Source organism: Myotis yumanensis, unplaced genomic scaffold, assembly GCF_028538775.1.
Source record: "Myotis yumanensis isolate MYYU_CA2020_CCGP unplaced genomic scaffold, mMyoYum1.0.hap1 SCAF_3, whole genome shotgun sequence".
NCBI classification, from domain to species: Eukaryota; Metazoa; Chordata; class Mammalia; order Chiroptera; family Vespertilionidae; genus Myotis; species Myotis yumanensis.
In genome coordinates this window covers 1,421,756-1,447,573 of record NW_027223754.1, presented here as the reverse complement: position 1 = coordinate 1,447,573, position 25,818 = coordinate 1,421,756, and the positions used below count along the sequence as shown (strand labels likewise).

The window sequence follows — 25,818 nt, the reverse complement described above, 5'->3', positions numbered from 1 at the left end:
TCTCACAGTCCGGGACCCCTCGGGGGATGTCAGGGAGCCAGTTTTGGTCTGATCCCCGTAGGCCAGTCCAAGGGACCCCACTGGTGCATGGATCCGTGCACTGGGCCTCTAGTAGATTCTAAGAGTAACGTCTGGTCAGCCTCTTCTATTTGGAGGTCTGGCAGAAAGGACTCACAGGAGGGACTTCTCCACACCCACGGATTAGCGCACTCACACACATGAGGCCCTGGGGCAGGTGTACTTGGTGACTTGCAGGTGGCGGACAAGGAGTTCTGTGGAAGACATTCCAGTATCTGATATAAAATATACAATCTATGTCCAATAAAATGCAGGATCCGACACATTTACAACCATGGACACTGCCCTAGCCAGTATGGCTCAGTGGATAGACCGTCAGCCTGCAGACCAAAGGGTCCCGGTTCGATTTCGGTCAAGGGCACGTACCTTGGTTGCAGGCTCTTCCCTGTCCCAGGGCCTGGTTGGGGCTCGTGCAGGAGGCAACCCATCAATATGTCTCTCTCACATCGATGTTTCTCTCTGACTTATCTCTCTTCTACTCTCTCTAAAAATCAATGGAAAAATATCCTTAGGTGAGGATTAAAAAAAATAAATTAATTAAAAATTAAGAACTAAAACCATGGATACCAATGTGACATCTTGCTCTGTGCCTTGAAGGAACAGCGCCCAGGGACAGACCCAACTGAGACCTGTCGTATGTCCAGCTCAGCACGTGGACAAGACCAAGGAAAATAAAGCATGTGTGACAATAAAGCATGTGGTAACTTTACATATGAAGATGAAAAACTACACTGCAATGTACTCGTAGGTCGGAGTAGACTACAGAGAACATGTCTGTATCCTGACTAATATGGCTTATCTGAAAGGAAGTTCAACTCTACTTTCAATGTAAGGGTATGAAGCTTCCTTTAAATTAAATGATGAAAGGAGAGGCATTATTGAGAAAATATATAAAAACATAGTTTACAACGGGCCACTGTCTCGGTTTCAATTTTCTCTACTTGTCGCCCGGTCTCCCCTGTGCAGCCATTTCCTTCCAGTGTGAACAGCTGGTCCTGGGGGTGTCCCCCTCTGTGGCTCTGCTCTGAAGGCCCGTCCTGGGGACCCCAAGCCCTGGGGTCCATGGCTGATGGCTGGAGACCAGCGCTGCCTGGACAACCGTGGGGCCTGGAGTTAAGGCGACGTCCACCTGTCACACACCTGACCTTTGCCCCACTGGGTCCCTCCAGAGAGAAGGCAGCGGCCTCCGTCCAAGTCCATGGTCACCCTCCATCCACACAGGCTGGACTCCCCCTCGTGTGACAGGAAGCAGGTCCCCTTCCCCACTTCCCACGAATCCCACCTGCCCTTCTGCTCCCCGGCTGTGCTGTCCCGATGATAAGACCTTCCCTCTAACCCTGAGCATTGTAGTGAGAGGCCAGGGGCCTGTCTGCTCACGGGACAGACGTCTCTCTGTTGATGCGCTCGAGCCCCTGCCCCCGAGTCTGCGGAACTGCTGTGAGGAACTCTCACCCCCACCTCGTTCTCAGATGCAATAAAAGCGAGAGGATCGTGTGGTGAGGCCCTGGGGGGGGGGGGCAGGCTGGAGGGAGGCAAACGCGGTGGTGGGGGACACTGTAATAGCGTCAACAATTAAAAACAAAACAAAAAGGATAAAAAAATAGATACAGCAAAACTCTGTAGTTGTGCTGGACACCAGCTGGCTCAATACACATCTGTTGCATGATTCGGGAAATGCACCAATAGGACTTGTTATCCCGAATCACGAGTCTTGCCCTTTTGTTTGGAAATGGAGTGGAGCTGAAACGCACGGCTCTGCTGTGAAGTGTGGAGACCCCTGAACTTCCCTCTGCAAATGCAGTGGCCGTTTCCTCGTTTCCTCCCCGGCTGTCCTCACAAGGAGGGGCTACTGTGCAGAAGGGCTTGGCCCTCGGAAAGCAGCCCGGACCTGACACGCTGCTGGGGCACGTTGCCCTACTGTGCGCCTCTGGTCCTGACTGTGTTCTCCGTGATGTGTAAGCCTTCGCTGCATGCATGCGCCCCATCGATACTAGACACCACTTACAAGTACCACATGCAACGTGAAATGTTGGAAAAGAAACTTGGAAAAAACACATCAATTCTGGCTTTTGTAATAAACTGAAATTCGGTGCCGCGCCTCACTCTGAATTTCAATTTCACCCTCAATTTAAGAAGCACATTTACATTCTAAAAGTTCGGGTGAAGCCGTAGCGTGATACGGGTTCTGGCAGGCGATTACGAAGGAAGAACACTATAAATCTACCTCATCAGGACAGCCCAGGCATGGTGGGGTAGGGCCACAGAGGCAGGGAGCAGAATGGGGAGCCCAGAAAGGGCCCCTAGCACGGAGCCAGCCGACCTCTGACCCCAGGGCTAAGGCGAGGCCTTGGAGCCGAGGGGACTTCTCAGCAGACGCAGCCACATGCAGCCACTCTGCCTGGAAACACAGACCTCACAACCTGCACAGACGTGAACTGCGAAGGGTACAGACCTCCATGCAGAATGCAAACCCCTACGGCTGTGTGGACGGTAACAGGAGAGAAACCCCAGTGACCTGGGGCTTGGCGATGTCTTCTGAAATACAGCAGCGGGAGTATGAAGTCTGTGGGAAAAATGAGAAGTTGGACATCACTGACATGTAAAACACGTGTTCCGTGTGCTGGCCAGGGGGCTCAGTGGTTGGAGTGCCATGCCCGAACACCAACAGCTTACAGGTTCCATTCCCAGTCAGGGCACACGTCTGGGCCGCGGGTTAAATTCCCAGTTGAGGAGTGTATCATATGCAACCATTTGGTGTTTTTTTCTCTCTCTCTCCTTCCCTGCCTCTCTCTGAAAGATAAATAAAATCAATACACATATCCTCCAGTGAGGATTAAATAAATAAAATTAAGAAAAATTTTAAAATGAAAGAAAAAGCACATTCGCGGGTGATGATTGAAAAGCACACGTGAGCTCTGTGACATGTTAAGAGAATAAGAAGGCAAGCGACAGGCGGGCGGGAAATACTTGCAAACGACACATCTGATAAAAACTGTTAGTCAAAATATACACAGAAATCTTAAAATTCAACAATAAGAAAACAAATAAACAAAACAATGAAAATGGCGAAAGGCCTGGAGAGACTCTTTGCCCGAGAGGACACCCAGATGACACATCAACGTTCCCCACATCACAGCTCGTCAGGGAAATGCAAGCGGAACCACAGCGAGGCCACTGGGCTCCCATCAGAAGGGCCCAAACCCAGGCCCTGAGGACAGCGAGTGCCGGCCAGGACGGGAGCCGAGCACCTCACTCGAGCTGCTGGGCGGGCGGGGAAGGGGGGGGGGGCGGCCACCTGGGGCCGTGGGGGTGGCTTCTTACAGGGACTCAACCTACTTCTGCTGGAACACCCAGCTACAAGGCGCCTTGGTATTTATCCAAAGCTGAACACCCATGTCCACACAGCAACCTGCACAGGGATGTTCACAGCAGCCTGAGTCATCAGGGACAGACCTTGGACGCAAGCAAGGTGCCCTTCAGCAGGTGATGGATAAGCCGGGTCCGTCCGGACAACGGGATATTATTCACACAAAAAGCGCTCCCCGCCACGAAGAGAGATGGAAGGACTTTACATGCATATCCCTGCGTGACAGAGGCCCGTCTGACAAGGCCACATGCCGTATGATTCCAGCTCCATGGCAGGCTGGGAGATACGTGGGCACTTACAAGTAGAATAACAGGATGTCGGCATTTGCTTTAAGACACTTTAGGGGAAAACTGAGAGTGGGTGGCAGATGGAACACTACTGCCGGTTCCTATGTTGGTCGCAGGGGTCTCTGCACCGCTCTCTCCACTGTGTGCACGTTGAAAATGATCCCTAATAAGAAGGTGAAGATTAATAACCCCTAAAAGCCAGCTCCCTGTGGCCGCTCTGTGTGCAACGAGGCTCGTGGACTCATTTCATAGGCTGTACTTTAAGGACCATCTTAGTAAAGATGTGACTACATGGTCATCCCCAACCCAGCCGTAAACCGAGAGCAATAGCCACCCACTCCATACGTGTCGACAGCGGGTCCAGGGGTCCCCCTGCAGAGCTCGCCAGGACCGAGCTGTCCGTGTGCTGCTTTGCTGTGATGGCCTGTCCTGGGGGCTCCCCAAGCCCCAACACGGATGGATGGCTGATGGCCTGGAAGATGCCACTGAGTGACAGCCACTGCCCGGCACGAGGGCAGGCCTGGCCTGTCCCAGGTGGGCAGAGCTGCGAGGCAGCAACGTGCCTGCTCTGTCCAGACCTCACATGGACCCTGCGTTCCTCCGCGACTCCCTGAGAGACGGACGGTGAGTCCCGCCACATCTGACACCTTCACCTTAGCTCTTTAATACCATTAGCGCTGACTACTAGACAGTAAACTGCCTCTCCTGCCCATGTTCGCACCCTTACTTTTCGTGCCAGGGACAAACCCTGCACAAAACCCTGCCTCAGAGGTGCCACCACCGCCAGCCTGGCTTGGCATCCTCGCTCACCTCGGGCGTGGCTCCCGCCCCCAGGGGAGGGACTCCGGGGACAGCTCTCTGGGCAGCTGTCAGCCCACACACGCCTCTTTACGATTGCAGACTTTATTAGGGTGGGACTAGTTAACAAAATCAGAGCGGTTTCCAGTGTACAGTTCTGTACTACGTCATCTGCATCTTGTATTGTGTGTTCACCACCTGGCTACCTGACATTTACACTGGAATTAAGAATTCTGAGTAGGAACTTCCCTGAGGGAAAGATGGGAAGTCTGATTTGTGCCCTGTGCCTTCTACTGTAGCATATTCTGAGACCTGTTCTTTATGTCTTAAAGATAAGAGAGATGATCCCATTTCCATGTGATTAATAGACAGAAATAGACAGACATATAGATACTAGAGGCCCAGTGCATGAATTCGTGCACCACTGGGGTCTCTCAGTCTGGCATGTGAGATCGGGCCGAAACCAGCTCTCCGACATCCCCCGAGGGGTCCCGGATTTCAAGAGGGCGCAGGCCAGGCTGAGGGACCCCACTGGTGCATGATCGGGGCTGGGGAAGGACATGGGAAGTTGGCCAGCAGAGGAGGGGCTGCGGGAGGGCTCCAGGGCATGTCCGGCCCATCTCACTCAGTCCTGATCTGCAGGACCCCAGCAGCAAGCTAACCTACCAATTGGAGCGTCTGCCCTCTGGTGGTCAGTACACATCGTAGCGAGCGGTTGAGCAGCCTTAGCATATCATTAGCACATTACGCTTTGATTGGCTGAATGGACGACCAGACACTTAGCATATTAAGCTTTTATTATATAGGACTAGAGGCCCGATGCATGAAATTTGTGCAAGGGGCTCGGCCCTCGCAGCCACCACGCCTTGCCTCAGCCCTCGCAGCCCTGGCTTCATCTGGAAGGATGTCTGGAAGGTCATTCGGCTGTCTGGTCTAATTAGCATATTACACTTTTATTATTATAGATATAGATAGACATAGAATAGATACATACAATACAGAGAGATGATAGAGATAAACAGATAAATAGACGATAGACAATAGGTAGATACATGAGATATAGATAGGTAGGTAGATGGCATACAGATGACAGGTGATAGATAAATGATAAATACATACATGATAGATGACAGATAGACTGATGATAGATAGGCAGACAACAGGTAGATAAATGAGATATAATTAGATGATATATGTATGAAATGTAAGTAGGTAGTATATAGATGATAGCTTGATGATAGATGATAGATAAATAGATGAATGATATGTAGGTAGATGGCATACAGATGACAATGCAATGATAGAGAGATGATAGACAATAGATATATGAGATATAGATAGATAACAGATAGATGAGTGATAGGTAGGTAGATGGTAGATGATAGATAGATGACAAAGTGAATTGCCATGTGCCTGGCACTACGCTATGGTGATAAATGGATAAGGCAGTCCGTACATCACTCCTACTCACTGCATGTTTATTATGTGACATGCACAGTGTTCTGGGTGTAAAACAAGTACAGGCAAAGCCTTTCTCAAGAAGCTTAGATTCTCAGAGAAAAAGAAAACACCTAAAATAATCAGTAAACATTTTCCACTATTGACAGATGTCATTCATGTAAGTGATCAGACCAGGCAAATGTCGTGTCTGACTTGTTAGGATGTTGAGGTGGGCTGGCCTTGCTAGAGTGTTTAGGGAAGGGGTGTTTGAGAACTTGAGTTTGGAATTGTTAGTAAGATGGTGAGAAGGAGGCAGCTTCAAGAACATTCATTCATTCACTCATTCATTCATTCAACCTCTATCTACTGAGTCCCTACCATATCCCAGCTCGACAGTGAACACAACATTAAATCCCCATCCTCATTTGTGTGAGACAAGAAGATACCTTTACATTTATGGAAAGTGTGTGGTGTGTGTGAGAGTGTGAGTGCCTGTGTAAGGGTGTGTGCATATGTGTGAGAGTGTGAGTGCCTATGTAAGGGCGTGTGCATATGTGTGAGAGTGTGAGTGCCTGTGTAAGGGAGCGTGCATATGTGTGTGAGAGTGTGAGCGCCTGTGTAAGGGCGTGTGCATATGTGTGTGAGAGTGTGAGTGCCTGTGTAAGGGTGCGTGCATATGTGTGAGAGTGTGAGTGCCTGTGTAAGGGCACGTGCATATGTGTGTGAGAGTGTGAGCGCCTGTGTAAGGGCGTGTGCGTATGTGTGAGAGTGTGAGTGCCTGTGTAAGGGCGTGTGCATATGTGTGAGAGCGTGAGTGCCTGTGTAAGGGTGTGTGCATATGTGTGAGAGCGTGAGCACCTGTGTAAGGGTGTGTGCATATGTGTGAGAGTGTGAGTGCCTGTGTAAGGGCGCGTGCATATGTGTGAGAGTGTGAGTGCCTGTGTAAGGGCATGTGCATATGTGTGAGAGTGTGAGTGCCTGTGTAAGGGCGTGTGCATATGTGTGAGAGTGTGTGCCTATGTAAGGGCGTGTGCATATGCGTGAGAGCGTGAGCGCCTGTGTAAGGGCGTGTGCATATGTGTGAGAGCGTGAGTGCCTGTGTAAGGGCGTGTGCATATGCGTGAGAGCGTGAGTGCCTGTGTAAGGGCGTGTGCATATGTGTGAGAGCGTGAGTGCCTGTGTAAGGGCGTGTGCATATGTGTGAGAGTGTGAGTGCCTGTGTAAGGGCGCGTGCATATGTGTGAGAGCGTGAGTGCCTGTGTAAGGGCGTGTGCATATGCGTGAGAGCGTGAGTGCCTGTGTAAGGGCGTGTGCATACGTGTGAGAGCGTGAGTGCCTGTGTAAGGGCGTATGCATACGCGTGAGAGCGTGAGTGCCTGTGTAAGGGCGTGTGCATACGTGTGAGAGCGTGAGTGCCTGTGTAAGGGCGTGTGCATATGTGTGAGAGTGTGAGTGCCTGTGTAAGGGTGCGTGCATATGTGTGAGAGTGTGAGTGCCTGTGTAAGGGCATGTGCATATGTGTGAGAGTGTGAGTGCCTGTGTAAGGGCGTGTACATATGTGTGTGTGTGCATGTGGTTGCTGCTGACGTGCTGGGCAATGATATTTGAGAAGCAGAGAGAGACCCGATCAGGAAGCGCCTTTAGGACACTGTTGAAAAGTCAGACTTGCCTCACGGGTGCAAGGAGCCTCGGCAGAGTCCGCAGAAGGGCAAGGGCCTCAAGATGGTTAGAGTGCAGCTGCCGGTCAGAATTTGCCAATTAAGGTCCTTGACCCAAAGCACTCCATGCCCGATAGGAAATGCCGAGGAACAAGAAATAAAAAGGCCTCGCTCACATCTTCGGGTGCACTGAGCCTCATCTTAACAAGGTCCACTCTAATGAACCCTCTTATTAGAAGGACTATTACTACGAAAATCAGGAGTAACACACGCCTGGCTTCACACTAGGATCATTACAGCGCATCGCGGACACGGAAGAGAACGCGGATAGGGTATCTGTTTCCTGCCAGATAGAAGGCGATCCTGAAGGTGACGGCCCGGACTAGAATGTTCCGTGTTTCACAGGGACCCCAGAGGAGAGAATTCAGTCTGTCATTTTCTTGTTAAAAGGCATGAACAACAGAAATCAACTTCATTATTCACCTAAAGCAAGTGTCACTATGCCCCTGTGATATCAATAGCACGTACTGTGAAATTAAAATCGGGTTATATGCCCTGGCTGGTTGGCTCAGTGGATAGAGCATTGGCCTGCGGACTGAAGGGTCCCGGTTTGATTCAGGTCATCAGCACATGCCTAGGCTGCGGGCTCAATTCCCAGTGGGGGGCGTGCAGGAGGCAGCCCATCAATGATTCTCTCTCATCATTGATGTTTCTCTCTCCCTCTCCCTTCCTCTCCGAAAGCAATAAAAATATATATTAAAACAATTAAAATTGGGCTGTAAATCATTGTTTGTGGAGCCTAGAAAACTGTGCCTGGAGGTGGGTAAACTGGCTGGGTGGGAAGGACTACCCTGCAGCGAAGTCCTACCCTGAGCATCAGGACAGGACACCCTGAGGGAGATGGCAGTCCATCCACAAACATGTCCCTCACGTGGGATGGACTTCCTCCTGCTTCAGAGGCGGCCACTCGATGCTCCACATGACACATTCACGTAATGAACTGATACGGGGGCATTTCCCAACGGCAGAGCCTTCCCAGCTGTGCAGAACACTATTGTGTGCAAGTTCCCACACAAAAGCTGTAAGACGTTCTCTTGTGGGGTGGGGTGGGGTGGGGGCAAATTCTCACACATCACTGACAGAACACGATCGTTTACTGAATGCTTCTCCCAGGCACACGAGAGAGTCCTGCTGGGATGTCACAGGCTTTATAGTATTTTATTGTCCTTTCAAATGAGAGTTCACCCTGTGAAGCAGGAGATGTAACAAGCAAACTGACTGCCCTCCACTGTCCTGAGAACGACCGCCACAGGCAGTGCTCGCAGATGGGGTGCTCCCTAAGGACCCCGTCTGTTCATCCTGCTGATCCCCTGGACTCACCTGAGTCTCACCTGAACTCAGTCAGGGTCACCTCCTTCTCAGCATAAGCCCCCTCCTAGCACTTTGCTTCCTCTGCCTTCTCTTCAGGAAAGTCATGCAAATGCATTGAACTCTAGGGACCTGACCGAATAAGGACCTGCCAAATCCATCTAATCACTCCCATAATTAAATCCTCCAATTTAATCCAATTAGTGCGGTAATTAATTTGGATAGATGGTAAAAACACAACAACCCCCAACAAACAGTGAGCTACTCTGCGGTGGAGCCATCATCCGTGCATGTGCCTGACGACGAATGCTAATGCTCTTCCCTCTGCAGCCAAGACAGCAGAGAACGAACGGGAACTGGAATTGTCCAATTTCAACCTAAAAACGTGCAGCCAAACTAGAAATAGGTGGCTAAGGATTTTGGGGGGAAAAACCAATATCAATTTGTAAACTACATTTCTTCTTCTTTTTTTAAATCATGTGGATTAAACTTCATTTTCATAATTTAAATCCCATTATTTCAAGATTAGTACATTTCACTTGTAGGAAGTAACACTGTCATTATTCACAGATGACATGATATTGTACATAGAAAACCCTAAAGACTCCACCAAAAAAACCTAAATATTTAATAAATGAATTTGGCAATGTAACAGGACACAAAATTAATACTCAGAAATCAATGGCATTTTCCTATACCAATAATGAATTCTCCAAAAGAGACACTAAAAAACAATCCCATTTACCATTGCAACAAAAAATTAAGATACTTAGGGATAAACTTAACCAAGGAGGTAAAAGACCTGTACTTGGAAAAATACAGGCTGTTGAAAGAAGAGATAGAGGAAGATATAAACTAGTGAAAGAGTATACCGTGTTCATGGGTTGGTAGAATCAACACCATTAAAATGTCCATACTACCCAAAGCAATCTGTAGATTCTAAGCAATCCCTATGAAAATACCAACGGCATATTTCACAGATCTAGAAAAAACACTCCAGAAATGTATATGGAACCATAAGATCTCACATGAATCCTAATGAGAATGATTAGTCAATCATGAGGTTATGAATGAGAACATTCTATGAGTTTCTTCACCTTTGTGTATAGACCAGATCACCTGCCAAGGTGTGAAGTTCTGCATTTGTGGATGAAAAGGGGCCACGTTCTAACCTGACTAGCTCAGGGGAGGCTGTGTGGTGGCCTTGCACACCCAGAGACCTAAAGTCACCACAACGGATGGTCTGAAATTAAAACCTTTTAATTAAAAAGCCGTTACAGTGGGTAGTCATCCTGGGCCGGAATCTTCCCTGACAGAAGTCCATCTTTACCTTAACGGAGCCCGTTGTCTTTTGCATCTACATAATGTGGGAATGTCCAAGCAATTTTCCTTTTTCCAGGCCCTCAAAGCACAGGCACTGCTCTGTGGAGACCACACACCCCTCACTGTCATCGAGTTAAGTGCTGACTGTTAACTGTCCTGCACCCACCTAGTGAAAGAATCATGTGTCTATCATTCTACTTCTTATCCAATCCCAGAGGTTTCCCGGCTTGGCTTTCTCCCGCCTCCCTAATCTGTCACCAATGGATTCCATGTAACTCACTTACATCTCCTCTTTTGGCTCAAATAAACTCACAAAATTCTTTACAGGTTTGAATGTTTTCTTACAGTAACACATTCTACACAGAAACAGCTTGCAGACCAAGCAAGGAATGTCAATGTCTAAAGGCACAGTGCAGGCTACACCCAGGGGTCCCCTCCCAGGGTCCCCTGCACTGCAGGCAGGGCTGAGCCACCAGCCTTTCTGTGTCAGAATGCACCAGGCACTGTCCCCCATCGCAGGAGAGGGCGGGGAATGCACCAGCACTGTCCCCCATCGCGGGAGAGGGCGGGGGGAATGCTCCAGGCACTGTCCCCCATCGCGGGAGAGGGCGGGGGGAATGCTCCAGGCACTGTCCCCCATCGCGGGAGAGGGCGGGGGGAATGCTCCAGGCACTGTCCCCCATCGCGGGAGAGGGCGGGGGGAATGCTCCAGGCACTGTCCCCCATCTCGGGAGAGGGCGGGGGGAATGCTCCAGGCACTGTCCCCCATCGCGGGAGAGGGTGGGGGGAATGCTCCAGGCACTGTCCCCCATCGCGGGAGAGGGCGGGGGGAATGCTCCAGGCACTGTCCCCTATCGCGGGAGAGGGCGGGGAATGCTCCAGGCACTGTCCCCCATCTTGGGAGAAGGTGGGGTTTCCTCCACCTAACCCCTCGATCTAAAGGAGTACGCCGAGGCCCTTGCTCCTGACAGGTCCAGCTACTAAACTCACTAGTCACTTCCCTTAAAAGCCAGCTCCGTTATCAGCATAGTCCCACGTGGTCAGAGCGCTCCCTCGCCTCTTCATGTCTCACCAGGGGGGAAAGTTGTCCCTCTGGGCAAAGGGACTTCTCCCTGAGAGCGGGGGCCACTCCCTCCATCGCCCTGTAAGCCATGAGCACGCCGCCCAGCACCGCGCTGTAGGCTTCCGTGTCCTCCTGCACCGTTAACGGGTTTTAGAGAACATGAGGCGGCCTGCGGGATGCTGTGGGCTGATTCCCCGACGTGCTGAGGACTGTGTGCCGAGCCCGCTCTGCTTCTCCTTCCGTCCCAGCTAATCGAGTTCCCCGGCCAGCTCCATTTCCTCGCGTCTAAAACGGAGAGCTTTGATTGAATTCTCAAAGAAGCTCCCGCAATTAATTAGTTTCATCTTTCGACTTTCTGACTGAAGTTACTCGAGAACCAACATTCGATCTTAGAAGATAATTTAATTAGAAAAATAGTGATCCCTCTCCGACCGCGGCCGGAACCACCTGGGCTGCATCCAAGGCCCTGCACGCAGCGGGCGTGCCACCGTCAGAGGGGAAGAGCCAGTCACTTCATACAATGTGATGAACCGTCGGGATGTGTCGGGCTGCTAACAAACACGATGGAAATGCTAGGGTTTGTAGGGCTCTTTCAGAACCGTGGCTGTTTTCCAGGAGTTTTTGGAAATAAAAGGATGCATTCTCTACTTATTTTGCAAAGTGAGTTTTCATATAGCTGATCAGTTATGCTCAGGAATTGTCAGGGGCAGAACTAGAATATTGGGGACCGGCTCTGATGGTGGGAAATAGTAGTCATGCCTGTTAACCTGATCGCCCTGTGTGGGTTCAGAAAGGGCATCTGGCCTGGCTGGGAATTGCACGCCCCCGGGACCTGGGAGTCCGTCCTGGACCAGGAAGTGAACCTAGGACCTGGGAGCCAATCTTGGAAGCACCCCCATGCGGGAACTGCCTATCATCAAGGACAGATTCACAGTCTTGTGGCCCCGGGTGTGGGTCCCACCCCAGCCCCTACTCCCCATGCCTGTACCCTTCTTCCCCAGGTACTCCCTGTCTGCCCCTATAGAGGGGGCTGCACAGCAGATGCGTGTGGCTGACCTGCTGCTCCCCCTGCTGCCGGCAGGATGGGAATGAACGCTCACGTATGATTCAACCCCGTGTTGGCCGAATCGGCTCAAGTAATGACAGGCATCCGGACCCTGGGTTTCCTGGTTACAGGACTGTATGCTGGACCCGTTTAACAAGCATCATTTCACAGGTAGCTGTAAGGGTCACATGCCTGCCATATATTAATAACTTAATAAATGTTGGTCACTAGTATTTTTAAAAAAGCATTTTACCGCCTATTAGGGGTACAATACAATTTCATCATCTATAATGCATCATCCTCTTCCTGGCTTTACACATTTAATAGATGCTTTTTCCTAGTTACTTAAGGAATTATATATGTAAATGGGGTGTTAAATAATTGTGGAGCTCCTTCCAGTGACCAGGGAGGCCAGCTGGTAGGCCACAGTCCCCTGCCCAGCAGGGATCCCCCCAGCACTTTCACAGATATTTTAGCTCCTGCGGTGACAAAGGCCTGGTGAGAAACTGCAAGCATAATTTACTCACTGGATTTATGAAGCAATTCACACAATACTCAAGCCGCCAGGGGACCAGAGGACCGGTCTTTGTTAAGAGAACTGGGACCTTTAACAACTGCAAAACTGGATGATTGCGTTTTATGGTGGAGCCAGTGGCCTGGAGCAAGTGCCCCTGGAGTTTTACTAACCTTCACAGGGCGCAGAGCTAATGGGGCCCTTATTTTCTCCACTGTCCACATCTGCTTCAAGCCAGATCTAGGGCTGGAGGGCGGCGACCTGCCCAGCCAGGGGCCAGCAGCTTGTTCCTTCTTAGCAACACCCACACCACTGTCTCCATCCCGGTTCCCTAAGTCACACAGCCAGGGTGCAGCGAGGTACCCCAAGAGCAAAACTGGCCAGAAGCTGCGTTTCCAGCAAGTGGATCACAGATGCAGTGACTCTAACAATATCACTAGGGAACACAATGGGTTAGTATTGTTTTTACCTCTTTTTTAAATACATTTTTATTGATTTCAGAGAGAGGAGAGAGGGAGAGAGATAGAAATATCAATGATGAGAATCATTGATCGGCTGCCTCCTGCACGCCACCTACTGGGGATAGAGCCTGCAACTGGGGCATGTGTCCTTGATCTGAATTGAACCCAGGACCCTTCAGTCCACAGGCTGATGCTCTATCCACTGAGCCAAACCAGCTGGGGCCACAATGGGTTATTATGTAGATGGTGTGGATCAGGGGTCCTCAAACTACGGCCCGCGGGCCACATGCGGCCGCCGAAAACATTTCTCCGGCCCACCGGGTGTTTTTTGCCGCCGCTGTGTGCACAGGAATCTGTTCATATTTTTTTTTTTTAAACTATAGTCCGGCCCTCCAATGGTCTGAGGGACAGTGAACTGGCCCCTGTTTAAAAAGTTTGAGGACCCCTGGTGGATGAAAAGGGACCATGTGCTAACCTGACTAACTCAGGAAAGGCCTGTGTAGCGAGCAGCCTTGCAAACTCAGAGAACTAAAGTGACCACAAAGGATGGTCTGAAAGTTAAATTTTGAATAAAAAGCTTTTGCACAGCAAAAGAAGCCATCAACAAAACAACAAGAGAGCCCACTGCACGGGAGAACACATTTGCCAATGTTAGATTTGATAAGGGTTTAATCTCCAGCATTTACAGAGAACTCATACATCTTAACAAAAGGAAGATAAACAATCCAATCAAAAAATGGGCAAAGGACCTAAATAGACACTTTTCAAAAGTGGACAAACAGAAGGACAAGAGACATGTGAAAACATGCTCAAAGTCACTAATCATCCGAGAAATGCAAATAAAAACAACAATGAGGTACCATCTCACACTGTCAGACTGGCTATCATCCACAAATCAACAAATGACAAGTGCTGGAGAGGATGTGGAGAAAAAGGAACCCTCCTGCACTGCTGGTGGGAATGCAGACTGGTGCAGCCACTGTGGAAAACAGTATGGCGTTTCCTCAAAAAATTAAAAATGGAACTCCCATTTGACCCTGTGATCCCACTTGTAGGAACATATCCCAAGAAATCAGAAACACCCATCAGGAAAGATATATGCATCCCTATGTTCATAGAAGCACAACTGACAATAGCTAAGATTTGGAAACAGCAGATGAGTGGAGTAAAAACGGTGGTACATCTGCCCAATGGAATGCTATGCTGCTGTAAAAAAGAAGAAATTCCTACCATTTGCAACAGCATGGATGGACCTGGAGAGCATTATGTTAAGTGAAATAAGCCAGTCGGAGAAAGATAAATATCACCTGATCTCACTCATTTGTGGAATATAATGACAATATAAACTGATGCCAAAAATAGATCCAGAGACAGAGAAGCATCGAACAGATTATCAAACCTTAGAGGGAAGGCAGGGGAGGGTGAGTGGGGGTAAGAGATCAACCAAAGGACTTGTATGCATGCATATGAGCATGACCAATGGGCATAGACAGTAGGGGTGTGAGGGCGTGTGCTGGGGGTAGGAGAGGCTGGGGAGAGGTCAATGGGGGGGGGGGAGACATAGGTAACACTTTAAACAATAAAAAATTTAAATTAAAAAAATAAAAGCAGTTTATAGCGGGCAGTCACGTCCTAGGCCAGCGTCTTCCCTGACAAAGACCAATTTCCGTCTTTACAGAGCCTGTTGTCTCTTTGCCTCTAGGATAACACACCTGTGGGGTACAGTCAGGGAAACTTGTAACTTCCCTTTTTCCCGACCCCTCAGGGCACAGCCAGTGACCACAAACCCCCTCACTGCCATTGCGTTAAGTGCTGCCTGTTAACTGCCCTGCGCCCACCTAGTGAAGGAAGCCTGTGTCCATCACCTCACTCTTCATCCAATCCCAGAGGTGCCCCCTGCTTTCTCCCGCCCCTTAGTCCCCCCCCCCCCCCCACAGTGGAGTTCCTGTCGCCCACCCACCGCTCCTCCTCTGACTGTCATGCATAGAACAAGGTGAAACCCGCCGTTCTCCGGGGCACTGTCCCCGTCCACCGAGACTCTGCTTCCCGGCCACTGTCCACAGTTTGGCTCAAATAAACTCACAAAAATGCTTCACAGGTTCGAATTTTTTTTTTCAGGTTAACAAAGGTGTGGAGCCTGTAGGGCTGTGAGGGGAACCGCAGAAGAAGGACAGGAATCCACTGACCTCCCTCCAAGGTCCCTGACCGGGTGGGACATAGAGGCAGGGACAGGAGACGGTGAGGCCCCTGCAAACAAGGCCCAGAGGGGCAGGGCGGGTGGGAGACAGAGAGCGATGACCCAGGTGTGTGACTGTCGCTAAGCGTAGAGGCTCCCGGGTCGGCAAGGACCCAGAGACCTAAGATTCACGCTCCCTTCAACCTCAGCACGTTGGGAGGAAAGACAGAGACGATTCCACACCAGCAGATCTCACGTTCCAAACTTGAGAAAACACAACTGTGAATCTAGCCACTGTACCGACGGGTGGATGAACGCAGTGTGGCCGGCGGGAGGAGAAATCCTTTAGAACGGCCGAGTTTAGAAGTTGGGCTAGGCAGGGGTGGGCAAACTTTTTGACTCGAGGGCCACAATGGGTTCTTAAACTGCACCGGAGGGCCGGGACAAAAGCATGGATGGCGTGTTTGTGTGAACTAATATAAATTCAAAGTAAACATCGTTACATAAAAGGGTACGGTCTTTTTTTTGTTTGTTTGTTTTATTCATTTCAAATGGGCCGGATCTGGCCCGCGGGCCGCAGTTTGCCCACGGGTGGGCTAGGAGGCCACCCCACGCCACACAGACAACTCAGACAGCCAGTAGTTACGATTGCATCTTTGTGCAAATTAGCTAAGACACCACTCTGCAGTTTCATGCTACAAAAGGAGCTGCGGAAGGTGGCATGGAATCAGCCCTTCCCAGGAATTCTGTCTGTCACAGAGGAAAGGCAGGGGAGAGGGAAGATAACATTACAGAGGACAGCGTTCAATCAACGGCTTTTCATTAACAGGCCTGTCCTCGGGCACCCTGAAATGAGCGTCATTCAGCTTCCCTGCAGGTGGTTCCAATGGCAGGGGAGATGGATCGCCCTTGGAACAAAGAGCTAGGACTCGAATGGCTCAGAGTCAAAGGCGGGGAATTCCAGGGCCATTTGTCCCATAAAGTCCCCTTGCTATTTCTCCCTCAGGGCCTGAGAGGCCATGCATTACGCGGCTCCATTTTCCTGCAGTTTGTTATTCGGCGGCTTCCCATTACACAATGTTCTGAACCACAGGCCCGTCCGGCCCGGGCACAAACTGTTGTAACAGCAAATGGCCGGGACTCAGTGCGGGCATCCGTTCGCCCGGGTGAGTGACAGCAAATCGATACTGAGTTTGTACAGCCATCCGTCTTCCCTCACACGGACACAATCTCGCTGAGAAATAGCAGCCGGGCTGTCCCTCCTCCTCCTCCTCCCTCCGTTCTGGCCTTTGGGGTTGGAGGGCACTGAGGGGTCAGCTGGCCCAGCGACTCACAAGGTTCGCGACTGAAGTGTCCTCCTGCGTCCTGCCAAGGGGAAGGGCAAGGCCAGGAAGAGGAGAAGGCTCCGCATGCATTGCTGAAACGCCGGGCGGGAGGGGGGTGGGATGACAGCGTCCAGGGTCCAGTCTCGGGATGGAGATGGACATGCCACTGTCACTCAGCAAGTGGGAGAAGGCCGGGCGGGAGGGGGGTGGGATGACTCAGCGTCCAGGGTCCAGTCTCGGGATGGAGACGGCCATGCCACTGTCACTCAGCAAGTGGGAGAAGGCCGGGCGGGAGGGGGGTGGGATGACTCAGCGTCCAGGGCCCAGTCTCGGGATGGAGACGGCCATGCCACCGCCACTCAGTGAGCGGAGAAGGCCTGGCTGGAGGTTTTCCAAGCTCATTCTGGATGTTTTCGCTGCTGTGTCATGTGCCCCTTTATGCCCCAATCTTTCCGAAGCTTAAAATAATTAGGAAGAGCCTTAGCCGGTGTTGCTCAGTGGATAGAGCGTTGGCCTGTGGACTGAAGGGTCCCAGGATCAATTGCAGTCAAGGGCACATGCCCAGGTTGTGGGCTCCATCCCCAGTGGGGGGCGTGCAGGAGGCAACCGATCCATGACTCTCTCATCATGGATGTTTCAATCTCTCTCTCCCTCTCCCTTCCTCTCTGAAATTAGTAAATATATGTTTTTCAAAGACCCAACCTGGAGATGCGCCAGGCACAGGGCGGTAGGCGGGACTTAGTGACAGCGGGGACGGCGCCTCCCAGGCTCGGGGTGTCAGTACTGGAGGCGACGGGGAATGGTGCTGACACCAGAGAACAGGGTCACACAGCGTCCGCCCCTTCGAGAAGAGCGGTGACCTCTGGCCTTTGAGCTGGAGCACAGCCCGCTGGAGGGGCCTTGCGGGGCACCGGGAGGAAGCAGCGCCGCCCGCACATGCCCACTCCCCCCCTCAGCTGCTGGCCCGGCCAACTCCCGCAGCCCTCAGGCCAGGGCTCAGGACACAGCGGGTGGAACCTCAGTGGGCAGGCCTGTCCTCTGGATGGGAAAGGTGGCTCATGGCCACTGCTGCCCTCTCAGCCTCCGGGGAGTCCGTGAGTCAGAGAGAGCCACAGGGAGGGAACACGGTAAGATGGGTCAGCAGAGACCCGTGTGGGACAGCAGTGACAGTGGCCGTGGCCCGCGCTGAGCAGTGCTCATGACCATGTCCTCCTTCCCCAGGCCCTCAGGTGGGAGCCCAGGTGCAGACGTGCGGCCTGCAGGAGGGAGAGCACCGGGTGCCTGCACTTCCCCGGGGGCCTCAGAGGTGGGTCTCCGGAGCCCGGCGCCCGGGGCTGGGCCCAGCTGCCGGGACGCATGCCCAGGCGTGAGGATGAGGCGGCACCCAGGTCCGCGTTCCACATCCACTATGAGCTGTAGTCGGTGAGATCGTCTCCATACATACGCCCCCAGGAAGCCCTTGCAGCCGCCATCTCACTGTGCTCACGGGCAACTCACATCTCCCAGGGTCGCCGGAGCCGGAGGAGGAATGGCCCTTGGCTTCCAGGTCAGGGCCCCGGAGCCCAGATCGTGGCCGGACAGACTTGGGGAGGCCTGTGTTCCAGCCTCACCGCCAAGACTGAAGCTGTGTTCTAAGATCTGACAAACAACGTTCAGGCTCTGCACCTCCTCCTGCTCGGAAAAGAGACCCCGCGCCCTCTCCATTCTCGGCTGACCCACCACGTACGCGCACGCTCTTTGCTTCTTTCCACTGTTATCTGGAAAGTTCCTCACGGCTTGGCTTTGCTGAAGGCCCACGAAATGCCACATCTGGAGCAGGAATGTACAAACAACCTGCTCTATCTAGCTGACAAAAATCATTTCCATTTTAATTTGATAAATGCTGGGAGGAGGTAAATAATTTTACAGCCCTCGCCTCCCTGTCTCTCTGGCTTCAAAGCCCGTGCCCTTTTCTCCATGAAACATTTAATTTAGTTTTGTCACACCTTCTGCATAAATAACATTACCATTTTATTTCACCACTGATCTTAGAAGGCTCACCGTTTCTTCAACTCCTCATTTTCTCTAATGATTAATTCTCATGTCAGACAAAAAGACAGTTTAATACTGTGGGGAGGAAGGACAGACGCTTCCTAATACCCAGTGAGCAATTACGAATCTGTTCCGTTGTGTTCAGATAAGAACAGAAGACCTACCTCCTTACAACAGGGCTCGTGCCTGAACGCTCTGCAGTAGAAGAGCTGGGTGTCTGAATGACCTCCTGGTTCATGGGGCGATGCTCAACCAGGAATATTTTATTAGAAATTACAGAACCAGACACCTATGTCCCAGAGATCAATATAGTGTGCGTGGGGGGTCGGGGGGTAAGGAGGGTATACTAGGATGGAGAGAAAGAAAGTGGGATAAAACCTGGGAGGGAAACATCTATTTAAGAGAGAAACCTCGGGCTGTACCACTGACCAGTGAGGACAGAGAGTGAGGCAGCGCTGAAGTCCACTCAGGAGGCAGGATCAACAATCAACAGGACCTCCCCTCCCACCCCCCCGAGTGTGAGGTCACACACATTCTTTCTCCAGAAAAGACTCCCGGAGGTGGGGAAGGTAGAGAAGTAGACAGAGATGAGGTGGGAGGGCCCTTCGTAGACCCACTTCTCCAGAAACAGCCCAGGGAGAACTCCCGCCCCCTCTGCTGACGGACCGACCGACAGACCGACCAACCGACCGCACAGAAAGGAGGGACTTACGGACGGAGTTCTTGGGGCTGCTCTCCTTGCTGGGCAGCATCTTGACGCCTCTGGACTTGAGCTCGATGGCCTTTTTCACTGCAAGAGAGAGAACAGAGCGTGAGCGGGTCAGAGGCAGCCGGCGTCCGCCCTCAGCGCTCCTGTCACGGCACTTCCCACCGCGCCCGGGAAAGGGCCACAGGCTGAGAGGCCAGTGATGCCAAGTGAGTGAAGTGTAAGGGCTCGTGAACGAGCAACAGCAGCCATCGAACAGCGAGGCCGTGTCTTACAGCCTCAGCTTCGAAAGCTAAAAATCACGTACACTCTTCACCTTCCTTACCCAACCTGCTCACCACCAGCCACGGCCGATTCCGCAAACCACTGTCATTTCACCGTAGTGGTCAGGCAGATTCCCGTCTCAGCTTAAGGGTAGTGACAACAGTTTTCTAAATTTGCTACAGTCACGACAAATTTTAGATAAAATGAAAGTTGCACATTTACTTATTCATATATTCATGCAATCACGCAGAGTTCAGCAGAGACGCAAAGGCGGAGAGCTAGTAGGAGACAAGCATCCTCTAAGTATAAGAGACACAATCTATACTAATAAAATAGAAATATGCTAATTAGACCAGGAGACGATGTCCTTCTGGACAAAGCCATGGTGGCAGGGTCGAGGCCGAGGTGGTTAGGGGCCATCAGGCCAGCAGGGGAGGGCAGTTGGGGGTGATCGGGACAGCAGGTGGAGGTGGTTAGGGGCGATCAGGCAGGGAGGCGAGTGGTTAGGAGCCAGCAGTTCCGGATTGCGAGAGGGATGTCCAACTACCAGCAGTCGGACATCCCCCAAGGGGTCCTGGATTGGAGAGAGTGCAGGCCGGGCTGAGGGACCGCCCCCCACCATGCACGAATTTCATGCACCAGGCCTCGAGTATTAAATAACAGAGCACAAGTGCGTCGGACCCTCCTACTCCTTATGCAACATAAAGGGAACATATAAGACTTGGTTTCTAGACTCGTTGTTCTCAGACTTGGGGAGGTGTCTCCATGTTTCTAGGGCCCACGTCACATGTAATAAGAAGCTCAGGCTCCTGGTCACGTCTGGAAAAAAAATGTGGGCAGCGTTTGTGGCGGAAATAGAAAATAATATTTCATCTACACATTTCTGATGGACATGTGGGAACCTCGGCCTGGAGGAGCTGAAGGCATGAAGATCGGGGCTCAAATCTTTGCTTGCAACTCGTGACCAGGACCACACAGAACAGGGAAGGGGCCTGGGACCTGCTCTGGCCCACAGCCCTGCCGGCTGCGCGTGGCCCGTGTCATCTCCCTGGACGCTCTACAGCGACCCGGCCAGCGCCTCCCTGGCCCATCGCCGCGCGTCCTGCTGACATCGGTGCCCTGCGCTCACTCAGGAGACAGGAGATGGATGCCGTGACTGAGGAACAGTCGGTGGAGATCATGAACTCCTCCGAGCAAATGTCACCCAAAGCAAACAGCTCAGACAAACACGCCGCCGCACTCGGAGAATAAAAGGGAGAGAAAGGGAGTCAGCCTCGGTGCGGTGACGGGATCTGAACATACGGGACCTGCCTGCCGTCTAACCATCGATTTAATTTTGAAAATAAGTGTGTGTCGCTGAGCTCAGCTCATCTGCACCAGGGATTCTTTTTTTTGGGGGGGAAGGGAGGGTAAGGAGGTGCTGCCCAGCCGGCGTGGCTCAGTGGTTGAGCGCCCACCTATGAACCAGGAGGTCAGGGTTCAATTCCTGGTCAGGGCACTTGCCTGGGTTGCGGGCTCGAGCCTCATGTGGGGTGTGCAGGAGGCAGCCGATCCATGATTCTCTCTCATCCTTGATGCTTGTCCTTCTCCCTCTTCCTTAAAGAAAATACTAAGGGGCGGGCGGGGGTGGGGGGGCGCTTTCCGCCCTGGACCATCCCTGATGGGTCCTCCCGCCTCCAGTGCTGCCCTCTTCTGACTGGACAGCTGGCTCACACCCTATGGAAGTGAAGGCGCCCCCTCACCCTCCAGGGCCCTTTCCTCTCTTCCCTGGGTCCCCACCTCCTGCCCTCCTCCTGCCCTCCTCCTGCCTCCTGGCAGTTCCCTCAGCAGCACAGAGATCCCCCAGGAGGCCGTGCGGCAGGGGTGCGGCTGCAGACAGGGAGCTGGGTGCACCTCAGGAGGGTCCCTCACAGGCGCGTTTGTCCACAGCCTGCAGGTCCTGATCCAAGCACGTAGCCAGGCGGCCAGGCCTCCGAAAGGGAGGTGCGATCCCTCTCCTGACAGATAAGAGCCCTTGGTCCCGCCTCCACCCACCACGGAGGAACTGGGGCAGGGCCCCTGCAAGCTTCACTGTCATCAGCCCAGCGGCCAGGTTCTTATTTGTTTGTTTAATTTCTTCTGTTTCCTTTCACTCTGTTCGTGTGTTTTCGGAGGGAAGGTTCCACACATGCTCATGTTTTTGTCTGAGACTCACTTGTCTGCCCTGACTGGGATCATTTCTCCATGATTCAGATTCAACCACTTCCAGCACAGAAGCCGCCCTCCTTCCTCATAGCAACACGACGGAGGGGGCACTGCGGGGCAATGCCTGCAGACTGCGGGCAAGGAAGACTGAAAACACAGCGATAGCCACATGGGGAGCACAGCTGTTCTGTTTCATTTACTATTTCTCCTCCCCCCCCCTCTCCCTCCCCCCCTCCCTCCCTCTCTCTTTTTCTGCATCAGCTGCCCTCACTCCGACCTCTCCCTGGTGTTGCGCTTGGGGTGAGACCTGCGTTCCTTGTTTGAAAATCTGCCGTCCCCGGAGCTGCCTGCGACAGGGAACGTGGCTCAGAGTCCGGAGTCCTGCTTTCCCCACAATAAGGGCTGGGAAAATTCCAAAGGAAAACCCAGGATGGAAATTGCTTTAAACAAACTGAACTGCCATCTGCCGCGACAGGGCCCTTGAGAAACTTCAGACAGAGGAAACGTTCACGTAAACCGCCAGTGACGGAGAAGCTGGTCCTGTAGCTAAAACTGCAAGCCCGCTTACTGAACCGATTAACTCAGCGGATTGTCATCATGTCATGGAAGCCCCTCCAGGCCAAAGAAGTTCCATCCAGGCGGCACGCCAGAGGGATGTCCACTCCTATTGGCAGCAACGAACTGTAACTTCCTACCAGAGCAGCCGTTCTCAATCTGTGGGTCGCGACCCATTTTGGGGTCGAATGACCCTTTCACAGGGGTCACCTAAGACCATAGGAAAACACATATATAATAACATATTGTTTTTGTGATTAATCACTATGCTTTAATTATGTTCAATTTGTAACAATGAAAATACATCCTGCATATCAGATATTTACATGACGATTCATAACAGTAGCAACATTACAGTTATGAAGTAGCAACGGAAATAATTTTATGGTTGGGGGTCACCACAACATGAGGAACTGTATGAAAGGGTCGGGGCATTAGGAAGGTTGAGAACCGCTGTACTGGAGGCTCGATGCACGAAATTCGCGCAAGGGGCTCAGCCCTCCACCACGGCGGTTCGTCCAAAAAGTCATCCAGAAGGACGTCTGGTCTAATTAGCATATTACACCTCTATGATTATAGATGCTAATTATTCATAGGGAACATGCCAGCAGTAACAGTGAACCCCGAGGCTCCCTCCCCTGGGCCACTGCACCTGCCACCAGACCACTCTCTCGGTTTCCCTCCTCCTTCCCTGGGCACCCTTGTCCACAGCCGCGTGTCGCCCTGAGATGCGCTAGTACCTGACGCCATCGAGCTCACGTGCCCACGTCACCCCTGGGTGGCACATCCAGGGGGCGGACAGCAGTCGAATGAAATGTCGTCATGTTACTCTGAATGAGCAATACGTCTAGGAATACTGTGCATGCGGCATTACGCACGTGCTTTCTATACCCCCTACTCCCTCCGCCTCAGTGTGTAGGATCCGCCGTTATCACAGTGACCCACAGAGAGACTCGAGCTGCGGGAGGCAGTGCCGGCCCCGGGGACGCCCCAGGGCGGCTCAGCCCCATCGGCCGGCACCGCTCAGCTGGTACCTGCTAGCAGCTCATCAGGTAGCGCTGCCTCCTGCAGATTCACCCACACTCACAGCGTAGCTGTTCTTCTCTTACAGCGTGTGACTGTGCGATGTGATGTCACACTGAAACAGGTCTACACCCCGTGTGTTTCCTCAAACGCTCGTCTTCCAAGTCAGAATTTACAATCGCCTCACTAATCGTTGGATGAATTTGTATGCAATTTGCTTGGACCTGAGTTGAATGTTCACTAATATCGATCCTCTTACAGAGAAAGATATGCCCGAAGCCACAGCGCATGGGGGTTTTACTTTCCTACAGGTACTTTCCTTATGATTATGCTCCTCCCTGCACATTCCTGAGAATTTGGGAAAAACCTAAAAATGATCAGGAAGAAAGTAAAAGTGCTGCCTGGATAACCCCCACCGTGTCTCCTCACCAGCTGTGTCCGCCAATGCCCTGACTACTGCCCCTCAGCAACCCGCATGTGCCCTGCCCGGCCTCGACCGTGACCTCCTGGCTCTGAGCTGGGCGCTCACCACTGAGCAACATGCAGCCCTAATGGCATTTCCCATGTAAATGTGGCTCCTCCCCCCGACTTTTGCTTTAATTATTCCTGTTGTGTGAGTGCTATTACTGCGCTGTCTCCCCAGCACTTTCAGAGCCTCGCCGCTTCCATTAAATCAAACTCAATGTGGTGAAGGAAGGACAGAATGGGATGCCCCTTACGTGGGAAGAATAACATTTCTCCGTGAGCGACTGTCAGCGCCGTCGCTGAGAAATTAATTACGGGCACTTTCTGGGAGGCGCGCGCGAGGAAACGGAGAATAAAGTCTGGTTAGCGCTGACACGTTCCATAGGCGACACGGGTAAATGCCAACCCCGCTGATGCTGTAGGCACAGCCTCTCTCCTCCTCACCCTCCTCACCAACCCGGGCAGCCCAGGGGTTAGTGCCTTCGCAGGCGGGAGGGCGGGCAGGCAGGCGAGCAGCTGCTGTGCGGGTCACACGCAGACCTTGGTGATGCCGGAAGGCACGCATTCGAAGACAAGGGTTTTTAATATGATTGGCTAGACCTTCCATCCACGTAGAGCAGCGGTTCTCAACCTGTGGGTCGCGACCCCTTTGGCGGTCGAACGACCCTTTCACAGGGGTCGCCTAAGACCATCCTGCATATCAGACATTTACATGACGATTCATAACAGTAGCAACATTACAGTTATGAAGTAGCAACGAAAATAACTTTATGGTTGGGTCATAACATGAGGAACTGTATTTAAAGGGCCAGAAGGTTGAGAACCACTGAGGTAGGGAACCTGAAAGCAGCTCTAACAGGTTGAAACCACAGCCGCCAAGGCATCCCACGTGGACGGAGCCGTAAGTCCCACCGCAGACAGGGCTGCCATCCCTCTCGTACGTACAGAACCCGCGTCCTTGTCTGTGAAACTCACCTGATCTATAAACAAGACCCGGGACCCCCAGGACTTCCCATCGTAGAGAGAAACCCGGGAGGGCGGCCATGGGGAGGGTGTCACTGCAGCAGGCAGTGGGAGTGTGGGGCAATGCTTCCTCTACGCTGCCCCGACAGATGTTTCTGGTTCCAGATGTGAGGAAATCCTCTAGGTTAGGCTTTCTCGTCAGATCCTTACGCAGAGTGTAACCTTTTAACTGAGTCTCTGTTCCGAGGAACCGATGGAACTCTCCCTCCCGTGATGCGGCGGCCTTCAGGGCACGGGGTGTGCCGGCCGCGCCGTGGGTGTGGGTTTGCTGGGTGTGACCCTTGTTACACGGGGAGCCAAGGCTGAGGTCCCTGAGGCTGGAGCAAGAGGAAAGAGCGGCTGCATCTCCGAGCCGGGCACCACCGCCTCCACCGCCACAGGCGGGGTCCAGGCCCCGCGAGCCTGCTGCCCTCAACATGTGACTGTGTGTCTGGGGGCCCTCACACCCTCTGGGGGCCCCACAGGGTCAACGACGCGGGCGCCCCCTCGGCACCTTGTGGTACGTGCGCCTCAGGACATGTTCCCTGACGGCCAGGAGACACGAAAAGATGCTCAACATCACTGACCAGCAGAGAGATGCCGGTTAAAACGACGGTGAGGTATCACTGCACCCGTCAGAATGGCTACCAACAAAAGACACGTGCTGGCGAGGGTGTGGAGGGAA

General features: G+C 52.3%; 1 protein-coding gene across 1 annotated transcript in view; it reads right to left on the bottom strand.

Annotated features, from left to right (window-relative positions):
- The window catches only part of CSMD1 (CUB and Sushi multiple domains 1), a 741,603-nt gene that overhangs the window by 261,275 nt on the left and 454,510 nt on the right, over positions 1-25,818 (bottom strand). Inside the window, exon 7 of the mRNA XM_070407812.1 lies at positions 19,647-19,724. Coding sequence (XP_070263913.1) covers positions 19,647-19,724 — 78 coding nt within the window. The remainder of the gene's footprint in view (positions 1-19,646; positions 19,725-25,818) is intronic.